Genomic DNA, 22,533 nt, shown 5'->3' on the forward strand with positions numbered 1-22,533 from the left:
AAATATGAGGGCCATTCGAAAGGAAACGAACCGGAGGCTATAAAATGAAAACGGCTGAAAGGATCGTAATATAAGGTCCTACACTCGCCGCTGGTGTACATCACGTGACGACAGAGCGAGCACGCACATCCGTTGTTCGTCCACCGCACCACAACAGTGAAATGGGAGCTTCAAGAGAAGAGCAAAGGGGTGTGGAGCAGAAGGAGTGAGGAGAACGAAAATGCATCGAAGAAGGGCACAAATGTACGGAGAACACTGCATGTCCGTTGCAAGAGTGAAGGCGTGGGACAAGCAATTCAGGGAAGGACGCATGATCTGGAACGCCACACCGCATTACCGATGCCATTGTTCGGCAAGTAGATGCACTCATTATGTAAGACGAGCAAGTTTCGGTAACAGTCACTGCCCCAGAGGTCGGAGTGAGCGCTGGAGTGTTCACGCCATCATTAAGGACACATTGAAACTTCACTGGAAATGCGTCCAATGGATGCCTCATAGTATTCAATCAACACAGGAAGCATGTCGAATTTGACCTCTCTCTTGCTGCGCTATTCAAAGAAAGGGGATGAGTCGCTGGAGTCGAGATGAGGTGTCATCACTTCGAACCTGAGTCAAAACGACAAAGTCTCCAGTGGAAGCATGCAGGGTCGCCACCACCCAAAAAATCCAGTGTGAGCTAAAGAAGGCTCTGAGAGGCAAACGATTTACCTCGGACACCAACGTCAAGCAGTACGTTCGGATCTGGTTCACAACGCAGCGCCAGACGGCCATTCACCTCCTTGTATCACAGCAGACAAGTGGCTCAACAGTGCTGGGCAATACTTTTGAAATAACGGTACAGATTTTCATTTTATAGCTTCCGGCTCGGTTAATTTGTAATGCCCCTAGCATAGTTTAACGGCACAATGGAATTTCTGCGAACAGGAGTTGACTACGAATCTGTTCAACTCCTGTATTGCTTTTGCTAATGGTTTAACGCAGGGCCCCTCAGGGTTCACGGCGCAAGGTGCAGGAGACGACTTTACTAGGTTGACCAGAGTGAAAACCCCACTCCTCTCTACCTACATCTCTCTCGCCCGTTCGGTCTGCCTCCGTCTTCTTCACTTTCCCCACTGATTTTCCCCTAACTGGGAAATGTTTATGTGCGGTGAGCGGAGAAGCTCAGTTGTATGGGACAATGTTATCGGTGTTAAAAACTCGTCTTTCAATGTGGATTGAGCAGACAATTTATCTTCTCTAGCTCTTCTTTTCCTTTTTCTTTGCAATTATACCGATAATATCTGGAACAAGCGATCGGCCGACAGCAATTCTGAGAGCGTTCTTTAAATAATGATCAGAAATATTTGCACCCAATCTAGTTTCGTACAAGTCAAAACAGAAATGAAAAAAAAGAAAACTTTGGCATGTGGAACCAAATATAGAAATTAATAAAATTAGCTGATTCTCGATGCAGCTTAGGAAAATCTTCCTTCGACAAATTTTCGTATAATTCGGGCAAAGCCTTTGTATTGAAAAATAGATCTTTATGATGATCACGTAATTATTGCCCCACAGATTAAGCTTTTGGCTTTATCGTCATGACTCAGAAAAAGCAAATACGGAAGTTCCCAGTTCGATTGAAATAGACTTTCGGAAGTGTTTGCTTCGTTCCAAACACGTTGCTCCAGTATTATGCTGTTGTCTTACGCTTATCTATACCACTGATAAACAAGCCATCACCGAACGTTTCGTCGCTCTCAGCGCACTACACCATCCGAGTGAAGCCCAGTTGAGCCGAGTCAAACCGATGCACAATGCATGGTGTCCTTGCGCCTCAGTTTGCATGCGTGAGATTTTGGAAGTTTGAGGGGCTCTGGTTTAACGTGACACTAACTCCACTCTTCACCGATTTTTGACTACAGTGGGACGGGAAGGAAGATGTTTGATAAATTTCCAACTTTTTTCAAATAATTTCAGAACAGGGTAGATAAACAACTGATAGGGAATCTGCTACCTGGGCGAAGCCCTAAATGCAGATCAGTGGCGATTGATTGAAAATCAACAAGTACAGACCAATACTGCAATTGCTTTATACTTCTGAGTTTACACATTCCCTTTTATCATCCCATTTTTTGCTTGGATCCACTTAGAATATCCCAGGTTACTTGCCATAACGTCTGAGATGTGTACTTACATGGTTTACATGTTCACGTAGCACGTTGGAGTACACCATGGCTACAGCTTCGAGAGCCATGAACGTGATGAACCCGATAATCCACGGCACCACCAAGCCAGAGTTTTCCTGCAAACAGAGAAAGGAATTTAATTTAATAATAATATCCTATTTACAACAGCAAAAATACATTATTATAAATTATCATAGCTCTTTTCCTTCTCTAAGATTTCCGTTTTTATCTAACACAGTTGACCTACCGCCAGCGGCCGTAGCCGTGTTGAAACACCGGATCCCGTGAGGTCTCCGAAGTTAAGCAACATTCGGCGTGGTCAGCATTTGGAATGGTTGGTGGAGGTGAGAGAATGGAGGAGCAGAAAGGAACTGGCCACCCTACCGTACGTAAACTCCGGCTCAGGCACACCTCTGCGGAGGTTCGCACCCCTACCTTACTCGATCTGCCTGGCACTTTCTGCTTATTTCTGTGCTTGCCTTGAAGAAAATCCGGAGAAATAAAAATGAATCAATAAACGACGGTATGTTCGTTGTGAAATGAGTAAAGGATAAGTAAAAGCCTACATGGGTGAAATTAGCTTCGATTGGAGTAGTTAAGGATAGGTGGGCTAGTATACAGTAATAATGCTCTCATTAAGAGAAAGTTTATATTCTTATAAGGTCGTGGTTTAAAATCTTCCGTTTGCCTTATTGTCCACTTGATGTTATCATTAGTTGCAAGTCTACTAATTCGACTGGGCGATCTGATTAATGATATTACGTCACTTGGTTTGCTACCTATAAGGATTATCATAATTGCAGAAGTCTCGGTGGTATGACTGCGTTCTTTCCCAGTTGAACGATGTGTTTACATGCGTCGTTTTGTGGGCTAGTTTGTAATGTGGTAAAAGAGAGAGGAGTTATTTACTTGTATCGTTACGAAATATAACAGTTACAACTACTGATCTCAATGAAATATTCAAACGAAGACATGGAGACGATGTCCGAAGTTAATAATATTGAAAATTTGTGCCCCCATTTATTTGTTTACAATTAGGCCGCCTTCTTGGCTGAATGGTCAGCGTTGAGGCTTTCGGTTGAGAGGGTACCAGGTTCGCCTCCCGGCTGAGTCGGGGATTCTAATCACGTGCGATTAATTCGCCTGGCTTGGGGACTGGTTGTTTGTGTTTGCCCCAACATTCTCATCTTCATATTCAAGACAACATACCACACTACCAACCATCACAGAAATATGCAATAGGTTGCACCTGTGACCCCAAAGAATTGGGAAAAGAGGTAGAAGAAGTTTGTTTGTTTATATTTTCACTTTTATAAACCAGTGAAGAAGTACATTAAAACGAACTGTTGACCTTAAACTTGAAGTTATATCTTGAGGATTCACGACAGTGAGAGATATTTATAGACGTCCGTTGTCAAGCAAATTTTTGGATCGACTGATTTATACACTTAAAATCAAAATAAAATCTTAGCCAGCATGAAATATTTTTCATGTACATGTACTTTTCTTGTGAATTCAGTTTATAACTTTAACAGGACTGAGAATATGTAAATGGAGAGGTTAAATTAATGTACGAAGCATGTTTTCAAAGTAAGTACCGTTTTTAAATATTGCCGCTGCAGCGTTCAGAGCATGCGCGCTCGGTACGTACAGGCTGGTCCCAGGAAGCATTCGCCCGTATTTACGATTGTTTGTGCGTATTGAAAATGCTCATGACAATTAACGATCCCGCTGAGTGTGAAGGGCCAAGTTTTACGGCCAGATGCGCTTCCGGACCTAGTTTTACGTCTACATGCCTTTCCCTCCTTGCGCCGAGTTTTACGGTGAGATGCCATCGCTCTTCGCGGAATTTGCATACGCGGAGGGGCCTAACCTCACAGACGCCATTTTGGTTTGATCAACCAAACACTTACCCTCCTTCAGGCCTAATGAGGTACAGTCGAAGAAGAAACGAAAATGCACATCATTCAACATTACAGAGATGTAACACACACTCACAAAAATACCAAAACAAATACCGTGGATTGGTCGAAACTGGCTAATGACCAGTCAGGAACTGAACCCGTGCCTCTCATACAAATAAAACCCAGTATAGAAAGGCAATAACCCAAGACAGATATAGTTTAAAACATAATAGGGCTTATTAAATTAAACTTTGGTTAAAGCAAGGATAAAGCAGAGTATAAAAACAGTGTAAACGTAGGGGAAGTGAATACAACTTACATGCATAATCATGGGCCTTTTAACGTTCAATATCAATCACTACTGATCTGCATTTAGGGCAGTCGCCCAGGTGGCAGATTCCCTATCTGTTGTTTTCCTAGCCTTTTCCTAAATGATTTCAAAGAAATTGGAAATTTATTGAACGTCTCCCTTGGTTATTCCAATCCCTAACTCCCCTCCCTATAAATGAATATTTGCCCCAGTTTATCCTCTTGAATTCCAACTTTATCTTCATACTGTGATCCTTCCTACTTTTAAAGACGCCACTCAAACTTATTCGTCTACTAATGTCATTCCACGCCATCTCTCCGCTGACAGCTCGGAACATACCACTTAGTCGAGCAGCTCTTCCTCTTTCTCTCATTTCTTCCCAACCCAAACTTTGCAACATTTTTGTAACGCTACTCTTTGGTCGGAAATCACCCAGAGCAAATCGAGCTGCATTTCTTTGGATTTTTTTCCAGTTCTTGAATCAGGTAATCCTGGTGAGGGTCCTATACACTGGAACCTGCTGGAGCTTTCACCCCATCAACGCAGTAATTAGAACTGAGAGGACTTTTCCAATTTGTGAAACTCACAACCTGACTTTTAACCCCGTTTATCAACATCCCATTGCCTGCTGTCCATCTCACAATATTTTCGAGGTCACGCTGCAGTTGCTCACAATCTTGTAACTTATTTATCACTCTATAGAGAATAACATCATCCGCAAAAAAGCCTTACCTTCGATTCCACTCCTTTACTCATATCAGTTATATATATAAGGAAACATAAAGGTCCGAAAATACTGCCTTGAGGAATTCCCCTCTTAATTATTACATGGTCAGATAAAGCTTCACCTACTCTAATTCTCTGACATCCATTTTCTAGAAATATAGCAACCCATTCAGTCACTCTTTTGTCTAGTCCAATTGCACTCATTTCTGCCAGTAGTCTTCCATGATCCACCCTATCAAATGCTTTAGACAGGTCAATCGCAATACAGTCCAGTAGACCTCCAGAATCCAAGATATCTGCTATATCTTGCTGGAATCCTACAATTTGAGCTTCAGTGGAATAACCTTTCCTAAAACCGAACTGCCTTCTATCGAACCAGTTATTAATTTCACAAACATGTCTAATATAATCAGAAAGAATGCCTTCCCAAAGCTTACATACAATGCACGTCAAACTTACTGGCCTCTAATTTTAAGCTTTTTCCTTTATACACAGGGGTTACTATAGCAACTCTCCATTCATCTGGTATAGCTCCTCCGACCAAACAATAATCAAATAAGCACTTCAGATATGGTACTATATCCCAACCCATTGTCTTTAGTAAATCCCCAGAAATCTGATCAATTCCAGCCGCTTTTCTAGTTTTCAACTTCTGTATCTTATTGTAAATGTCATTGTTATCATATGTAAATTTTAATACTTCTTTGGCCTTAGTCTCCTTCTCTATCTCGACATTATCCTTGTAACCAACAATCTTTACATACTGCTGACTGAATACTTCTGCCTTTTGAAGATCCTCACATACATACTACCTTTGTTCATTAATTATTCCTGGAATGTCCTTCTTGGAACCTGTTTCTGCCTTAAAATACCTATACATACCCTTCCGTTTTTCACTAAAATTTGTATGACCGCCAATTATGCTTGCCATCATGTTATCCTTAGCTGCCTTCTTTGCTAGATTCAATTTTCTAGTAAGTTCCTTCAATTTCTCCTTACTTCCACAGCCATTTCTAACTCTATTTCTTTCCAGTCCGCACCCCCTTCTTAGTCTCTTTATTTATCTATTATAATAAGGTGGGTCTTTACCATTCCTTACCACCCTTAAAGGTACAAAACTGTTTTCGCATTCCTCAACAATTTCTTTAAACACATCCCAGAGTCTGTTACATTTTTATTTAGCGTTTTCCACTGTTCATAGTTACTTTTTAAAAAAATGCCTCATGCCTGCTTTATCAGCCATATGGTACTGCCTAATAGTCCTACTTTTAAGACCTTCCTTTCTATCACATTTATTTTTGACTACGACAAAAACAGCTTCATGATCACTAATACCATCTATTACTTCATTTCCCCTATAGAGCTCATTTAGTTTTATCAGCACCCCCGGTATTTTTCCCTCTGGTTGGCTCCATCACTTTCTGCATCAGCTGTCCTTCCCATAGTAACTTATTTGCCATTTGTTGGTCATGCTTTCTGTCGTTGGCATTTCCTTCCCAATTGACATCTGGCAAATTCAGATCTACCGCTACAATTACATTTCTTTCCATGTCGTTTCCCACATAGCCGACTATGCTATCACATAATTTCGAATCCGCGTCATTGCTACCATTTCCTGGTCTGTACACTCCAAATATATCAAGTTGCCTATTATTTTTAGAAATGAGCCTTACACCTAGAATTTCATGTGTCTCATCTTTAACTTTCTGTAGCTTACAAATTCTTCTTTCACCATAATGAATACTCCCCCTCCCACCATTCCTATCCTATCTCTACGATACACACTCCAGTGCAGTGAGAAGATTTCTGCATCCATTATATCATTTCTCAGCCATGATTCAACTCCTATTACAATATCTGGTAAATATATATCTATTAAATTACTTAATTCTATTACTTTCTTTACAATACTTCTACAGTTCAAAACTGACAATTTTATGTCATCACTACTTGATTTCCAGTTAGATGTTCCCTTATCCCCGCTCCCTAGGCCACCCTATTTCCCTGAATGTGCCTTCCTATTACCCTTCCAAACAAATTTCCTAACTTATACGTACCACTGAAGTTTAAGTGAACGCCATCTGAGCGCAGATCCCTGTCTCCTACCCACCCATTAGGATCTAGAAATTTCACTCCCAGTTTCCCACATACCCACTCCATAGTCTCATTTAAATCCCCAATCACCCTCCAGTCATTATCCCTCCTACACAGTATTCCACTAATAACAATCCCCGCTTTCTTAAACTTCACCCGTGTTGCATTTACCAGATCCCACACATCTCCAACTATGTTGGTACTAATATCAGCTCGCCTTTCGTTCTTGGTACCAACGTGAAACACTACCACCTTCTCCTTCCCCTGCTCCCTCTCTTCTACGTTCCTCAACATCTGCCTCAACCTATTTCCTGGATAACATTCTACCCTGGTTTACATTCCTCCACACACTTTCCCCACGTGTCTAACGATGGAATCCCCCATGACTACAGCCTCAACCCTACCCACCTCATTTGATCCCCTCCCTTCCTGGTCAACCCTATCTTTCCTGATAGTTGCAGAAGCTACTTCCTCCTCCCTTTTCTCCTTCCTATGACCCTGTTCCACCTGTCTTTTCCTATCCTCTACTCTACATTTCCCTTTCCTACCTTCTCCCTTCCTCCTACTTCCACACATCTCAGCAGCAGTCCCCTGTCCCTCATCTTCCCTCTGTTGTTCTACCTGGAGTGACTCGTACCGATTTCGCACAGACACCTGTCCTGAATTCTGACCCGTTGCTTGACATGATTGGGAGATCTTTTTAACGTCACCAACTTCTCATTCAATTGTATCAAATTTTCTTCACAATAATATAATAATTTAGAGGCTGGGGAATAATTAATCGATTTACGATATAATGAGATACAGTCAAAACATTTCTTTCTTTATATGGAGAAATCGTATATTAACCAACTTGTCACCACAGCATCGAGAAAAATATAATACATGGGCAAAGAAGTACTTTTGCCAAAACATGAACCGTGAAATACAAAGAGGTCATAGGAAGTGAGGGAAGCTAAAGGTTCCCATAGCTACACAAAAAAAAAAAAAAAACTCCCAGAGCATAAAATAAGAAAAATGGAATGATATCCCAAACTACAAATAGAAATGGCGGAAAAAGCAAAAAATGGGGATTGCAACGAGCACAAACACAAAAGAGAAAATAAGTCCCTTAAAGAATTACCAGAAATGAAGATAGCACAAAACCGTCATTCATACTATAAATTCATGTATGAATACACGTAGACCAAACGTCCAAGGTATCATAAAAGAAAAACAGAGCCACACTGCGATGGAATCGCAGCAACACAAGCATGTAATCTCATAGTACATGGGTTCGATCTGAAAGATTAGATCCAAGTTTTAGGGTGGCCTTAAATATAAGACAAGGCTCATCCCATCGCATAAAATCACAGAACAATCACGCTATTGGATAGAGTCATATCTGCTCTAGAGGCGTAAATGTATTGGCCCAAGATAGCGTTATATGTAGGCCTACACATAACATCATGAGCCCAAGGTGAGATGTCGAGGAAGGAGACATAAGGTACAAGTCTCGAATACACTACCAAGGCAGACAGACAATGACATGCACCCATACACACAAAACGGGTATGTGTTACCTTATTGTCCTTACATAACAGTATAAATACATTCGGGAATAATAATAATGTGAAAGGAAAACAGAGAAAATCACATCGCAACGATAAAATGAGAATTAACACAAACGGGATCACAAAGATATTAAACAAAGTAGCCGTGACAACCAAAGGAAAAGGTAAGATAACAAATACCGGGGGTCAGATACCGTACACATTAAGTGATCCTGAACATAAAGTCAGGACAGAGAATTCAATCAATCAATCAATCAATCAATCAATCAATCAATCAATCAATCAATCAATCAATCAATCAATCAATCAATCAATCAATCAATCAATCAATCAATCAATCAATCAATCAATCAATCAATCAATCAATCAATCAATCAATCAATCAATCAATCAATCAATACTGATCTGCATTTAGGGCAGTCGCCCAGGTGGCAGATTCCCTCTCTGTTGCTTTCCTAGCCTTTTCCTAAATGATTAAATTAAATTAAGTAAGGCAAGGTTTGCATCTCTTTCAAAAACCATTTGTACCACGTGATACACATTTCGCAAGACCGTGCCGCCATCTTTTTGTTAAAAAGCCCCTCTCCTTTTCAAAGAGATAATAAAAGCAAAAGGGTAGGGAAGAAAGAAATGTCTTGGAATATCGAAGTGGCATAATGGCGCCATCTGTCGAGTTAGGGAAGAAGTAATTGTCAAGTCCAAGAAAGTTACAATATTGGAACAATGAACATATGTTATAGCCTCTAGGAAATAGAATAATAGCACAGCTAGAGCGATGGAGCAAAAGAGTATTTGGTGCAGCACATTAGCGTTACGAGAGAACTATTCCACCTTGGTCTGCGAGGAGGTTGGGTCAGTTAATTCAGCGCACGTTCGACATTCCACACGGGAGGGTGAGACAATGGACGGTCATTTGAGGCGTAGTCACAGATGCTATGTGAGCAGGATCTCTGCTCTTTCTTTTCGTCTTGTCCAATGCTCAGTGCGATAAAGAAATCAGTCTAGACCCCGGATATTTAGACAGTAATAGATTAGAATACAAAGTTATTAGGAAGTGTAGTCCAACCCGTTTCTCCGTTACGTAGGGGGGTTGTGATGGGCCGTACCCCTTATGTTCATGCATCTTAACCGTAGTGCAGATTCGATTCTCGGCAGGATCGGGAATTTTAATCAGAATTCATTAATTCCACTGGCACGGGGACTGGGTGTATGTGTCGTCTTCATCCTCATGACGACGCGCGAGTAGCCTACGGGCGTCAAATCAAAAGAACTGCATGTGGCGAGGCGAACTTGTGCTCGGACACTCCCGGCAATAGAAGCCAGACGCCATTTCATTTTCATTCCTCCGATGAGGGTTGGCAAGCGCATCCGGCCGTAAAACAGGCCCAAATTCACATGTGTGAAACTAATCGCACACCCGTTCGCACAAGGCCGTGGGGTAAGTAGCAATAAGAAGTACGTGAATAATAATAATAATAATAATAATAATAATAATAATAATAATAATAATAATAATAATAATAATAATATTTTAATAAAGCAACCGAGCAAATTGCCATGCTGTATGCGTGACGTAGCTAACAGCTGGCATCCGGGAGATAGTGGGTTCGAATCCCATTGTCGGCAGCCCTGAAGATGGTTTTCCATTTTCACACCTTAATTAAGGCCACGGTTTATTCCTTCCTGCTCCTAGCCCTTTTCTTATCCCCTCGTCACCATAAGGACCATATAAAAACGTTACCGTAACGTACTGTACGAATGTATGTTTACATGACATATCTACAGTATGGTGTATTTAAGGTTCATTTTCCTTTACAACTTAGCATAGAAGAAAGTACAGAAGGAAACGTTTTTCTGATGGATTGTATGTTAACGTGTGGTTTGGAGGTGTGATCAGAGTTAAGGGAAATAATTAATTGGAAGGGCATTGTCACGGTCATGGTTTTGGCTGCACAGTGATGATATCTAATACCATGGCATCTTGAGTGTGTCGTATAGCTGCAGTAGCTTCCTTTGGGAGACTTTTAAGAGTAAAATTGTGACAGATACATAAAATGGGTAATACAAGTTCTCGTTATGAATGTGCCAATACCAGATCATTAACTGGAAAAAGGTTAGGAATAGGCTACTTAGCATGATCATTTTACAGCGCTTGGTAATACTTCGATGTGTTTTAAGTATATTCGTACCAGGTTTATTATCAGAGACGAAAGTTTCCTTTCTATCGCGACAAGGAAAAGGTTTATACTTCATTCTGTCGATCGGAAATTATCTGAAGTGTCCGTGCAGTTTATGTGACTTTGTCGCAATATTTTCATACATCTTCTGGTGCTGATTAGTGAAAATTATGAATCGGAATTTATCATATTACAGAATGAAATGTAGGTTTTGAATTCAGTTAACAGAGATGAGTGTTCGTGTGGTGTTCCGTTAGAAGCAGTCATTACAGCGTAGACTATGGTGGAGGCTTTCCCTTTAATATATTGTACACAGTTGTGATTTACTGATAAGTGTTAGTTTGTTTCTGATATTGAACTCGGACTAATAAAGAAAGCCAAGCAGTATGGCTGAGACTGTCGTCACTCCAATACCTGCAAGGTGGAATGGAAATGTCGACATTGGTGTAGAAGATTACTTGGTCGTACAGCGACCAACAGATGTTCGACATTCACACAAAACAAGAACAAAGTAACAAAAAACTAAAAGACCAGTGCAGTTCGGCAACATTCGTTTTAAATAGGTCAGATAACTCGTCTTGATATGCCTGTCGTAGTCATATGGTTTTGCCTGTCCTTTTCGATGGTTTTATGGACATTTAGTAACAAGCATGTTGTGCCGCAGTTCGTAGTCAGAATTCATAATGCTACCTGTTTGGTTTGGCCACCACGTAAAGCTTGGTATTGTGTCGTAGAAAGTATTTGTTGTGTGTGTCCTCCGCCGCCTGCAAGCTCCGCAGCCCGCCCAGCATCGACGTTTCGAGAGACCACGAGGTGGACTCCAGTGCACTGACGTAATCGTCTGTGACGTCAGCCAGCGCTATAAATTGAGCGACGTTTCCGCCTCTCCAGGCACTCCCACAGTGTCCAGCGATCAGACTACACCGTATGTCAGACACGGAGGTACCCTCTTAAATAAGTGTTCTGAACAGGTGGACTAACTCTGGTCGGGAGGTGTCACCTCAGGACATTGTCTCATGTATCCTGCTTCCCGTATGGCCGTCGTGCATCCTGTCCTAGCATTCTGCTACTCGTGAACTTTAACAGAAGTTCCCTGCAAGTTCTCCGACTTCAATCCAAGCATTCTGCTAGTCATGAACGTTACCGCAAGTTCCTTGCAAGTTCTACAACTCCGAACTAGCATTCTGCTACTACGGACTTTCTACAAGTTCCACTTGTCATTCCACCAACTGCAGATAGTTTTCAACTATCACGGACATTCATTCATCCGAGCAGACTATCTTATCAAGATAGAACTCAATGTACATAGAGATATTAATGTGTATAACTGTCACTAATTTATGTTATCATTGAACGTGTGCAGCACATTAAACATCAAGACAAGTTTCGTTCTTTTTGTGTACATACTGTATGAACATTTCCAAGTAATAAACTTTTATGTTGTGCCTTGTATATCAAGCTCCTTTTATACAACAGTATTTTTAATCGCAGTTCTTCTACGTAGAACGGTTGTGTTGTGAGCTCAGAGGTTCGTCTCGAAGGAGCGTCTTTTGCGAGGCAGAGAACTTTATCCTGTAACAGAATGAAAGTAGCACATACATTACAATTGATTTGCATGACTGAATATAGGAGAGATTCCTTGGCACGCTCATCCTTTATCAATATTTATAAGAAGTACTATTATTAAAAAAGGAGCTGGCGAATTATTACTACAGATCACAAATAAGAGCATAATGGTTTAAGAGACGTAAAACCTTCATAATTTTATGCACCTGATATTGTAATAATGGCTTTCACTCTTTCTAGTGTAGCTAGACTTTTTAAATCTTAACATCATGGAAGTAATTAGGGCGGCTCTGCCATCCGTTTAATATATCTGGATGCAGGGAAAGGTTAGAGAATCAAAGAGTATCTTCCGTGTTCAGAGGAAGTGTATACTCTCTGGCTTGACAGGTAGTAATCAAACATGACTGCATGCAATGACATTACTAAGGATGAAAGTCATATATTAGAATATTATTAAAAGTGTTAGTCACTTATCAAACTGCTAAGTACAAAATGTGTTGCGGGTTAGGGTAAGCTTGCGCCTGCAATTATTTCAGTGATCATTTAATGATTTGATTTTATGATGACTCGAAGTTGGCTGAACTTAGGGACCTATTCATGTTTCATGATTCACCGACGGGTAATTCTGGACAGAATGAAATAAAAATGAAGCAGATCGGTCCAGTGGAACGGATGGACGAATTTTCCAAAATGGTTTTTAGTAAAATCTTTTAACATACAAAGTATGAGTTGTCTATAAGGAACGTTTTCAACATTAATACTTCATTATGATCACCAAGACGCGGCTAGAATTGTAATATTACCTTGAGCTCTGCTATGTTTCAAGTTTCCAATCAAAGTTGCTTATGCATGTGAGTGATGTTTCCCGAGAGAGAATTTCACAGTCAGCTTTGAAAGTTGATATGTGTTTTCAGCCCTTCCTCTTCTTACTTATGTATGTATATATTCCTTAATCCAAAGCTTGCTGCGTTGTTAAGTAGCACATACATTACAATTGATTTGCATGACTGAATATAGGAGAGATTCCTTGATACGCTCATCCTTTATCAATATTTATAAGAAATACTCTTAATAAAAGAAGGAGCTGGCGAATTATTAGTAGAGATTACAAATAATAGTATAATAGTTTAAGAGACGTAAAACCTTCATAACTTTGTGCATCTGTTATTATAATAATCTTACTTCTTTTCAGTCCCCTCTCTTCGACCATTTTGTAGTTCCTCCCCCTCTCCCCCGCCTGCGTACGTCCTTCTTTCTGCTCCGCACCCCGCTTGACTCACACACACTTTTCTCGGTTTTTTGCTACACGCTTTTCTTTTCGTCCTCGGCGCTATTCTATCCTGCACTTTCTATTTTATTATTTACTAGCTTACTCATTTCGTAATTTGATAAAAGTAATTGTTCCCCGCTACTGCACTAAGACATTATGTGAAAACTCCTGCAGTATGAAAACTCACCAATAAATTGTGTCTCATTTACCCCAGAACGTCTTTGTAAACCACGTTTATAGCATTGTTTATTGGGGCAAAAATGACCAGGCTACTGGCGGAGCTAACTCTGGAACATGCGACATAGAGCTGTCCATATGACAAAAAGCCCTCTCCCAAGTCGAAAACAAAAAAATACGCCTTTCTTTATTTTTAACCCTAGAATAATAAGACACTTAAAATTTACATGTATGCGTCATATAACTGCACACTGCTCCCTCCCGTGTTTTTCCCAACAGACCACTTCCCTGCACTGGTCAATATAGATGACGACACCATAGCATTTAGATGCATGAGTGAGGAGGGAATGCTGGGAGAGTTCATTTTCTATAAGTCACTGCACTTTTCTTACGTGTTGTTAGTATTGGCGCATTATCGTTGGTACGTTAGTACTTGGGGGAGGTTGCTCGCTGCGGATGGTTGCTTTGTAGTTATTAGGCACGTGGCTTTCCAGGACAGAATGGATAAACGAAGAGTGAAATAGGAGAAGACGAGCTGTATGGAGATGAGAGTTTACAGACTGGATCTGAGCACAAACCCGAACTATTCACCTAGTGGCGATGATTCCGAAGATAATCTGGACCACATTTACGAGCTTCTGTTGAAATTCAGTAAATTGAGCGGCCATCGAAAGGGGAATCTCGAAAAGGAACGAGGAGGAAAATTACTTCAAACAGCTCAGGTTCAGCTTCTCAACCTCTAGATCAGCCTTTTTCTTTTCGCTTTTACTGTGAAGTGAATAAACTATTTGGTAAGGTTAGGAATATATGAAAAACAACTGATTCAAACACATGAAAATACCCAGAAAAGAACATAGTTCATATCCGACCAGGACCTATGTCGAACGTAGAGGCTGATCCTCTAAGATGTTTTGAATTATTCTTTACTAACAACATAATGCAAAGTGTACTTCGTTATTCTTAAGTAATATATTACCTCTGCCAACAACGTAGAGTTGTTTCATCGTAGATATGGACATGCACGTAAATTGTACGTGGGTTAGTATTGGGGAACTACCGAATAATGCTAGTACTCTAGGGTTAAAGGAGATTCCAAATACCAATGTTCACGTCTCTAACATGTTAATTTTTGAGATATACAGTGGATTTACTTTGCGCATTATATCGGAAACCATAAAATCTACCCCCACTTCTTGGCTACCAGTTCTGAGCCATATTTCTACACCTCACCTACGGAGAAAGAATGCCTTGTTGCGTGAGTACCAGAAGCTGTCGAGGAATTCCAATCTGCCAATTCATGAACATATACTCAACGCCTTGAACAACAGACATCAGTCCAGAAATCCATCAATAAGTACTGCCAAATTCCTGGTTGAAAATTCAGCCTGCAGCAGGATTGCATTCAAGAATGGACTTCTATGGCTCCAGCTGAGTATCAGAACTTCCCCTGTATTACAAGAATACCAAAATGATTTTACCTACCTCGCAAAACCTAGACAACCCTCAATCGTATCAGGGCAGGTCACGGAAAGTGTGCTGACTTCCTCTATAAATGGTGCAAATTTCTTTCCCCGGAATGTAGCTGCGGTGCCCCTAAGCAAACAGTTCGTCATATAGTGGAACAGTGCCCCCTGAATGCTTATCAGGGTAGCCCAAAAGACTTTCTTGATCCAAATCCTTCTTGTATAGATTATTTGCAGAGCTTGATGGTGAAATTGTGATCTACATAGTGTATTGTATATTTAATTTGTGATTGTGTGTTTTTATTTTTAATGTCATACGCTAAATAAATAATAACTCATTTCGAAAGTTTAACAATTGTTTAAATTCCTTCAACCCCTTACGTGGATTTTCCGAAAACAGAAAAAAGAGTGTTTCTTTATTTTTAAAGGAGATTCAGATATATGCATTTTAAAATACACTCCCCTTTTTTAACTTTTCACCCCGTAAGTAGATTTTCCGAAAACAAAAATATTTGTGTTACTTTATTTTTAAACGAGATTCCATATACCAATTTTCACGTCTGTAACATCTTCAGTTATCCTATGGATTTATAATTATCCTATTGGAAACATCTTGATTGGAACGAAGATAGTGTCGTCACCTTCCACGCCTAAGGCTAGTGCACAGTGAGCCATTGGTTGACGAATTAGAGTACCACTTGCTACGACCAACTCTAAAGCATTCTTAAATTCAAACCCTCATTATTGTAGAACTCTTCCTCGTGAATAGTCGAGATTTTCTTCTGACGGCGTGGAGCAAAGTTTTCTGCGAAACGTGAAGAATTTAACCCTGCTGTCTGACACGGCAACTTATTTTAACCCCCTGCCCTTAAATGGATTTTCCGAAAACAAAGTAAAACGTGTTCCTTTATTTAAAGAAGATTCCAAAATATCAATTTTCACATCTTTAAACTGTTAAGTTCTTTAGATATAGATACACTCATTTTTAAATTTCACCCCCCCCTTTTAACCCCCTTAGCGATGGAATATCCGAAAATCCTCCCTTCGCGAGCACCTACATTGTAATATACATGTATCCTCAAAATTTCAGTAGTTTTGGCTTGGCGATGATGAGTCAGTCAGTCTGTCAGTCAGGACATGTTATTGCATATAGAGAGATTTTTCTACCATATTCACCCCTGATTTATCTGATGACCTTGCTCTTTATTTCACACGCATATACGATGGAACAATAAACATCTTGTTTGGAACGAAGATAGTGTTGTCACCTTCCACGCCTAAGGCTAGTGCACAGTGAGCCATTGGTTGACGAATTAGAGTACCACTTGCTACGACCAACTCTAAAGCATTCTTAAATTCAAACCCTCATTATTGTAGAACTCTTCCTCGTGAATAGTCGAGATTTTCTTCTGAAGGCGTGGAGCAAAGTTTTCTGCGAAACGTGAAGAATTTAACCCTGCTGTCTGACACGGCAACATCCCAGAAGCTTGTTTAAAATTAGGGGCTATGAAAGCATCACTCTAAATAGTGTTTGTATCTGAAATCTCTAAAAATATGTAGGTGTAATAAGAACCCACAGAAAGCGGAACGACGGCTAGATAGTCGACCCAATAAGATTATTTTGAAAGTGGCAGATCCCTAAACAAAGAAGTTGATATGAAATGATAAAGTACTCTGAATCTTGCTCAAATGCAGCATGAAGCCAAACAAACAATAATGAAATTGGAACCATGCTGTCAACATCAGGATTTGTCAAAATAAGATGTAATGTGACGAGGGAAACACTGATCTAACTGCATGTGTTCAAAATGTTCAACCTCACCTTCATAACAGTCCTGTAGATTGTCGAATACAGGCTGCCTCAAAGATACAAAAACAAAGTATAATTGAAAAGTAAGATCAAGTGCTTCCTGTGTGGGGTAGGTTCCTTTGGATTTCTCACTTATTGCTGCACCTATCGTTGATATGTTAGCTCCGTACAGTTGCAGCACTGCTGTCATCTAGTGCAGATCTCATCAAGTAGCTGCTCTAGGGAGCAGGCGCTACTTTGCAGCTCCGCTCGGGATGGCTGGCTGCCTCGTGAAGAGAGTGTAGTGGATATGTGAGTTGCATACCTTGGCGGTACTTGTAGTAACCGCACGGAAAAAATGTTACTACAATAATATTAAATGTACCGGGGGTACACCTTCTCCGTCCCGTTGAACTACGCGCCTTCTATAAGGACATCTGTGTGGTGAATCCGGAACTAATGTAACTGAAAATACTTGGACATTTGACCTTTAGATGTCTCTACTATAGCCCTATGTGCCCATCTGGCGGGATTACGGACAATCACCTTTTAAGGGATTTTTTCAATTTTCAATGTTTGTAAACCTTAAGTTTTTGTAGATTGCTTCTTTTCATACGCTAAATTTGTCAACACTCCTACGGCTTCCTTCTTACTTAGTTATTAACCAATCAGGAATTTTGTGTACATTTCTCTATCCGATTAAACCTGGGAGTGTGTGCAGGCATTCTGACAAGCTGAGGAGAGTTCTGGAACTTTCCCCTCTGAGATGCTATAAAAGCTGGGCGTTTTAGGACCGTATGGTTATCTTCATCGCTCCGGTCTAGTGTGTTTGGGGCGTAATTTTGAGTCAAGAGCTACAGGCCCGAATTAGGAAGCCCAACAACTAAAGGTAATGGCAGAAACTTCATAATATGTGATTGCTCCAGGCAGATAACATGAGGGGAAGGTTTTAACTTCTTTTTATTAAAGTAAGGTTCTAAAATATATATTTAAATATAAATTTTCGGCAAGTCTGAGGACTTCGTTCAGATTCCTGCTGGAAAACATGTAATTTAAGGGAACAAACAGTGTTCACCCTCCATTAATTCCCACTCAACTCGGTATGGGGTGACTATGATGTTTTAATCCTCTAAATTCTTCACTTTGGTACTTAATGTTTGGCATCTAGTCACCCCTCTGCAAGTTCGGGCCATGAGTCCAGTTAGGATTTGAAGTGCCTGTCTAAAAGGAGTGCAAGTGTTTCGGTTCCTAGCGTTTTGTTCATGGCCGATCGTCTTAAACCTTTTATTTTGTACATAAGGCCACTTAGAATAGGCACTCATTGCCCCTTTTTAAATTGTTTTTATTTATAGACGAGTGTGTAACAGACTGTCGAACAAAATTGACAGTAAACGCATTATCTGAAGATTTTCAAGCATAATTGTGTAAGAAAATTTTGCATCTAAGAGGGTGGATTATATTAACTTTTGAAGCTCAAACTATTAGACGATATTAGTGAGTGGAGCAATTATGATCTTGTAAAATAGTGTACTTTCAGATCTATATTGCTCATCCCTTGTAAACTATTATGTCGATAATTTTTTCTATTGTACCTGATTTTTTTAACTTATAGTCCACCCTTGTTATCCGAGCTGACTAGCTATTTAAATGTTATTTGTTGTTGTTCATTCAGATTTTATAAACACCTAATTTTAAAATAATAAAAAAGAATAGAATTTCAACATTTAGTGCTTTAACTTATGATCTAGTCATTTCCCTGTCCACCCATTCACCATGGCACCATCCTACATATCTCTGGTCCACAATATTTCAGTAATAACAATAATTATTATAATACTACTGCTGCATTTAATATCGTTATTGAAAAGCCTGTATAAGAACCACGCAGCAACCATCAAGGTGCATGGTGATCTCTCAGGCATTTTCAATGTGATAAATGGAGTAAGTCAAGGTTGTATATTATCACCTCAACTCTTCAACATCTATGCAGAATGTGTCATCAAAAGAGCTCTCAATGGCTGGAATTGTGGAATATCGATTGGTGCCAGAAAAATTAATAACCTGCGCTTTGCAGATGACACTTCCCTCATCGCTGGTAGTGAAGAGGTACTTCATGACCTGCTTACAAGGGTGAAGAACACTAGTCTTCAGTATGGTCTAGAGATAAACATCAAAAAGACCAAACTAATGGTAGTTGATCGGCAAGGTCAAATCTAACTTACGGGATGCATAAAGGACCTGGATATATTTAAGGAATTTGTATACTTGGGGTCCGTCATCAATAACATGGGAAGCTGTGATACAGAAGTAAAAAGACGTATTGTCTTAGGTCGTGCTGCAGCGGTTAAGCTTACTAAGATCTGGCAGAACCGGGCAATATCAAAAGCAACGAAGATGCGCTTGGTAGAATCACTAGTGTTCTCCGTTTTTTGTACGGCTGTGAGACCCGGACCGTGAATGCTAAAGACAAAAAGCGCATTGATGCCTTTGAGATGTGGTCTTGGCGGAGAATGCTACGTGTATCCTGGACATAAAGAAGAACTAATGTTTACATTCTGGAAGAACTATGCGTCAAGAAACGCCTATCTTCCCGTGTGAGTGAACGTTACCTCCAGTTCCTTGGTCACATTTTAAGACGAGACGGAGAGAACTTGGAAAAGGTCATTTTACAAGGCAAAATCGAAGGAAGTAGACCACGAGGAAGAACAGCAAGCAGATGGATAGATCAGGCGAAGAAGATCACTGGTCTAACACTTCAGATCATATTAAAGAAATGCGAAAACCGCGCGGGATGGAGACATCTTGTCATCGTTGCAACACGGGAATGATGGAGTTATGAGATCACAACGCTCGATAATGAGCACAACGACTAATGATGATGATTACTACTACTACTAATAATAATATGGCAAGGATAGACAAGTTCAAATACTTGGGTGAATGGATCCAACTCAATGGACTGGATAAAGAGGCAAACAATACAAGAGTCAGTTAATTAGATGTGGCGTACAAGTTAACACAGAACAGGTATAACCAACGGCCAATATCCTACAAGACCAAAATCCGGCATTATAACTCAGTAATAAAACTGGAAGAACTGTACTCTTCAGAGTGCCTGATTTTAAATAAAAAAGAGGACCTGCAAGGACTCGAGAAGAAGGAAGGGAAGATTATGAGGAAAAATCTGGGACCGCAGAAGAGTACTGATGGGACTGGGAAGAAGAAGACAAATGAGGAGCTCACCACGGACACGATGCGGGAACGAAGGCTAAAATTCTGCTGACCCGTGACAAACGACTGACCAAAGCGATCTTCAAGTACATCATGGGGTTCAAGGCCAAGTCCAGATGGGTAGAAGTGATCAGGGGGATCCGGAAGAAGTTGGAATGATCCGCAATAGAAGAGTCGACATTCTAAAATCATTTGAAGAGAAACCACAAAAAATGAGGCTCGAACGAATCACTAACGAAGAGGGGAGAGAGAGGTGAGAAGCGATAAAAGAAGAGGTTTTGGGAAGATAATAGAATAAAAGCCAATAAGCCTTAAGTTCTATGCAGTCCATAGATGGAAAAACAAAATATTTGAGCATGGGTCATGCGGAACTAATAGGAACATATTATAGAGTATAACAGGGCAAGAAAAATATTCATCGACAAAGGAAAAATACAGCACTATGCAATATGTCCTGAACAATTTTCAGGTTTATGTAACCAAAATTTTGGGATACGTCCACTTATTGAAACAAACTATAGGCTTGAACGTCGTGTGATGTGAGAATAACGTGTATCCCTACTGGCCTTCATGCACTTCCACTCCATGCTCACTCACAAGCTCTCGCTCCTCAACAGCGGGGAGTGAACTGGCTCCGAACTTGTTTCGCTCTGAGTTGACGCTAGCTGATCTATTGCAGCTGAAGAGCCAAGACAATCAGTATAATAGAGACCATGAATCAAGAGCTTCAATGGATTAGAGTTATAAAAATGCATATAATATATTTTGTAGAAAGCAGACGTTTCTATACGACTAACCATTTGCCCGTTATTTTGGCGTTTAGCGGATAAAAAGGCACAAGTGCAGTAAATACCTAAATATAAATGGCTGTCAGTTAGATAAATGTGATTTATTAACAAATGAGAACAAGTTCATATTTTTTTTTGCTAGGGGCTTTACGTCGCACCGACACAGATAGGTCTTATGGCGACGATGGGATGGGAAAGGCCTAGGAATTGGAAGGAAGCGGCCGTGGCCTTAATTAAGGTACAGCCCCAGCATTTGCCTGGTGTGAAAATGGGAAACCACGGAAAACCATCTTCAGGGCTGCCGATAGTGGGATTCGAACCTACTATCTCCCGGATGCAAGCTCACAGCCGCGCGCCTCTACGCGCACGGCCAACTCGCCCGGTAAGTTCATATTTAAACTGAATATCTAACGTACGTCCATCCCAAATTATATCTCAATTTATCTAACACGTTAGGTGTGATTGAGGGAGATGTGAAAGGACACCGTATCATTTGGAACTATTACGTGATCAAAAAATGTAATAATTTCACAAATATTATATATTTGTGATCAATATTCAAAAAATTGCATTGCCTTGGTCTCCTTATTCTTCTCTTACCCTCTAAAACTAGGTAACCTATCCTCCTTCATTCGTCTCACTTGCTCGTTGAAGTACAGCTTCATCCATGGAGTTTATTCCTATTAGTCTTTATATTTTCATTTTGAGTACTCCCTTCTCACTTGTTTGTACTAGCATGACGAATATTAGAACAAGTGTGAGGACTCCTCGAGTTCAAGCGCGCCCCGCCAGACAGCGCTAGTCTGGGAAACCTCCACAGCTGGTCTTAGGAATGATGCCAGAAGAAACGCATTACTCCGTAAATAAGTATATACACTGTCTTTTAATGAACGATGAGAGATCACAACTAAAATACCACGGCCGGATACAATGAAAAGAAAACATACATGGAAATACGAGCTACGGCCTTCATCACATGTTGCGGAAAGCCCAGGTTACTGGAGTGAACATATACAGATAAATAGCAAATAACTAGCAGCATATTAAACAAGCACCCGTGAACTATTTAAAGGTAAAACTCTACTTACCAACCCAATTTGTCAGTTACTGGACTTTCGAAAGCTTGCGTGAAGATTTGTCAGATGTTCGAGATTATAAATCTCTCCGAATTTCCTTTATTTTGAAGAAAAATCGGCACTTCCGAAAATGATTAATAAGTCTGGGGATTATATCCATAACATATTGAAGACAACAGCCATCTCCTGAAGGATAAACTGAATTTGTTTCTAAGAGATCGATACAATAAAAAAATATGTTGCC

The 22,533-nt window shown here is 40.2% G+C and overlaps 1 protein-coding gene across 1 annotated transcript in view; it reads right to left on the reverse strand.

Annotated features, from left to right (window-relative positions):
• Positions 1-22,533, reverse strand: part of LOC136867479 (uncharacterized) — a 1,202,473-nt gene that overhangs the window by 237,936 nt on the left and 942,004 nt on the right. Inside the window, exon 4 of the mRNA XM_067144689.2 lies at positions 2,174-2,281. Within this exon, the coding sequence (XP_067000790.1) occupies positions 2,174-2,281 (108 nt within the window). The remainder of the gene's footprint in view (positions 1-2,173; positions 2,282-22,533) is intronic.

Source organism: Anabrus simplex, chromosome 3, assembly GCF_040414725.1.
Source record: "Anabrus simplex isolate iqAnaSimp1 chromosome 3, ASM4041472v1, whole genome shotgun sequence".
NCBI lineage: Eukaryota > Metazoa > Arthropoda > Insecta > Orthoptera > Tettigoniidae > Anabrus > Anabrus simplex.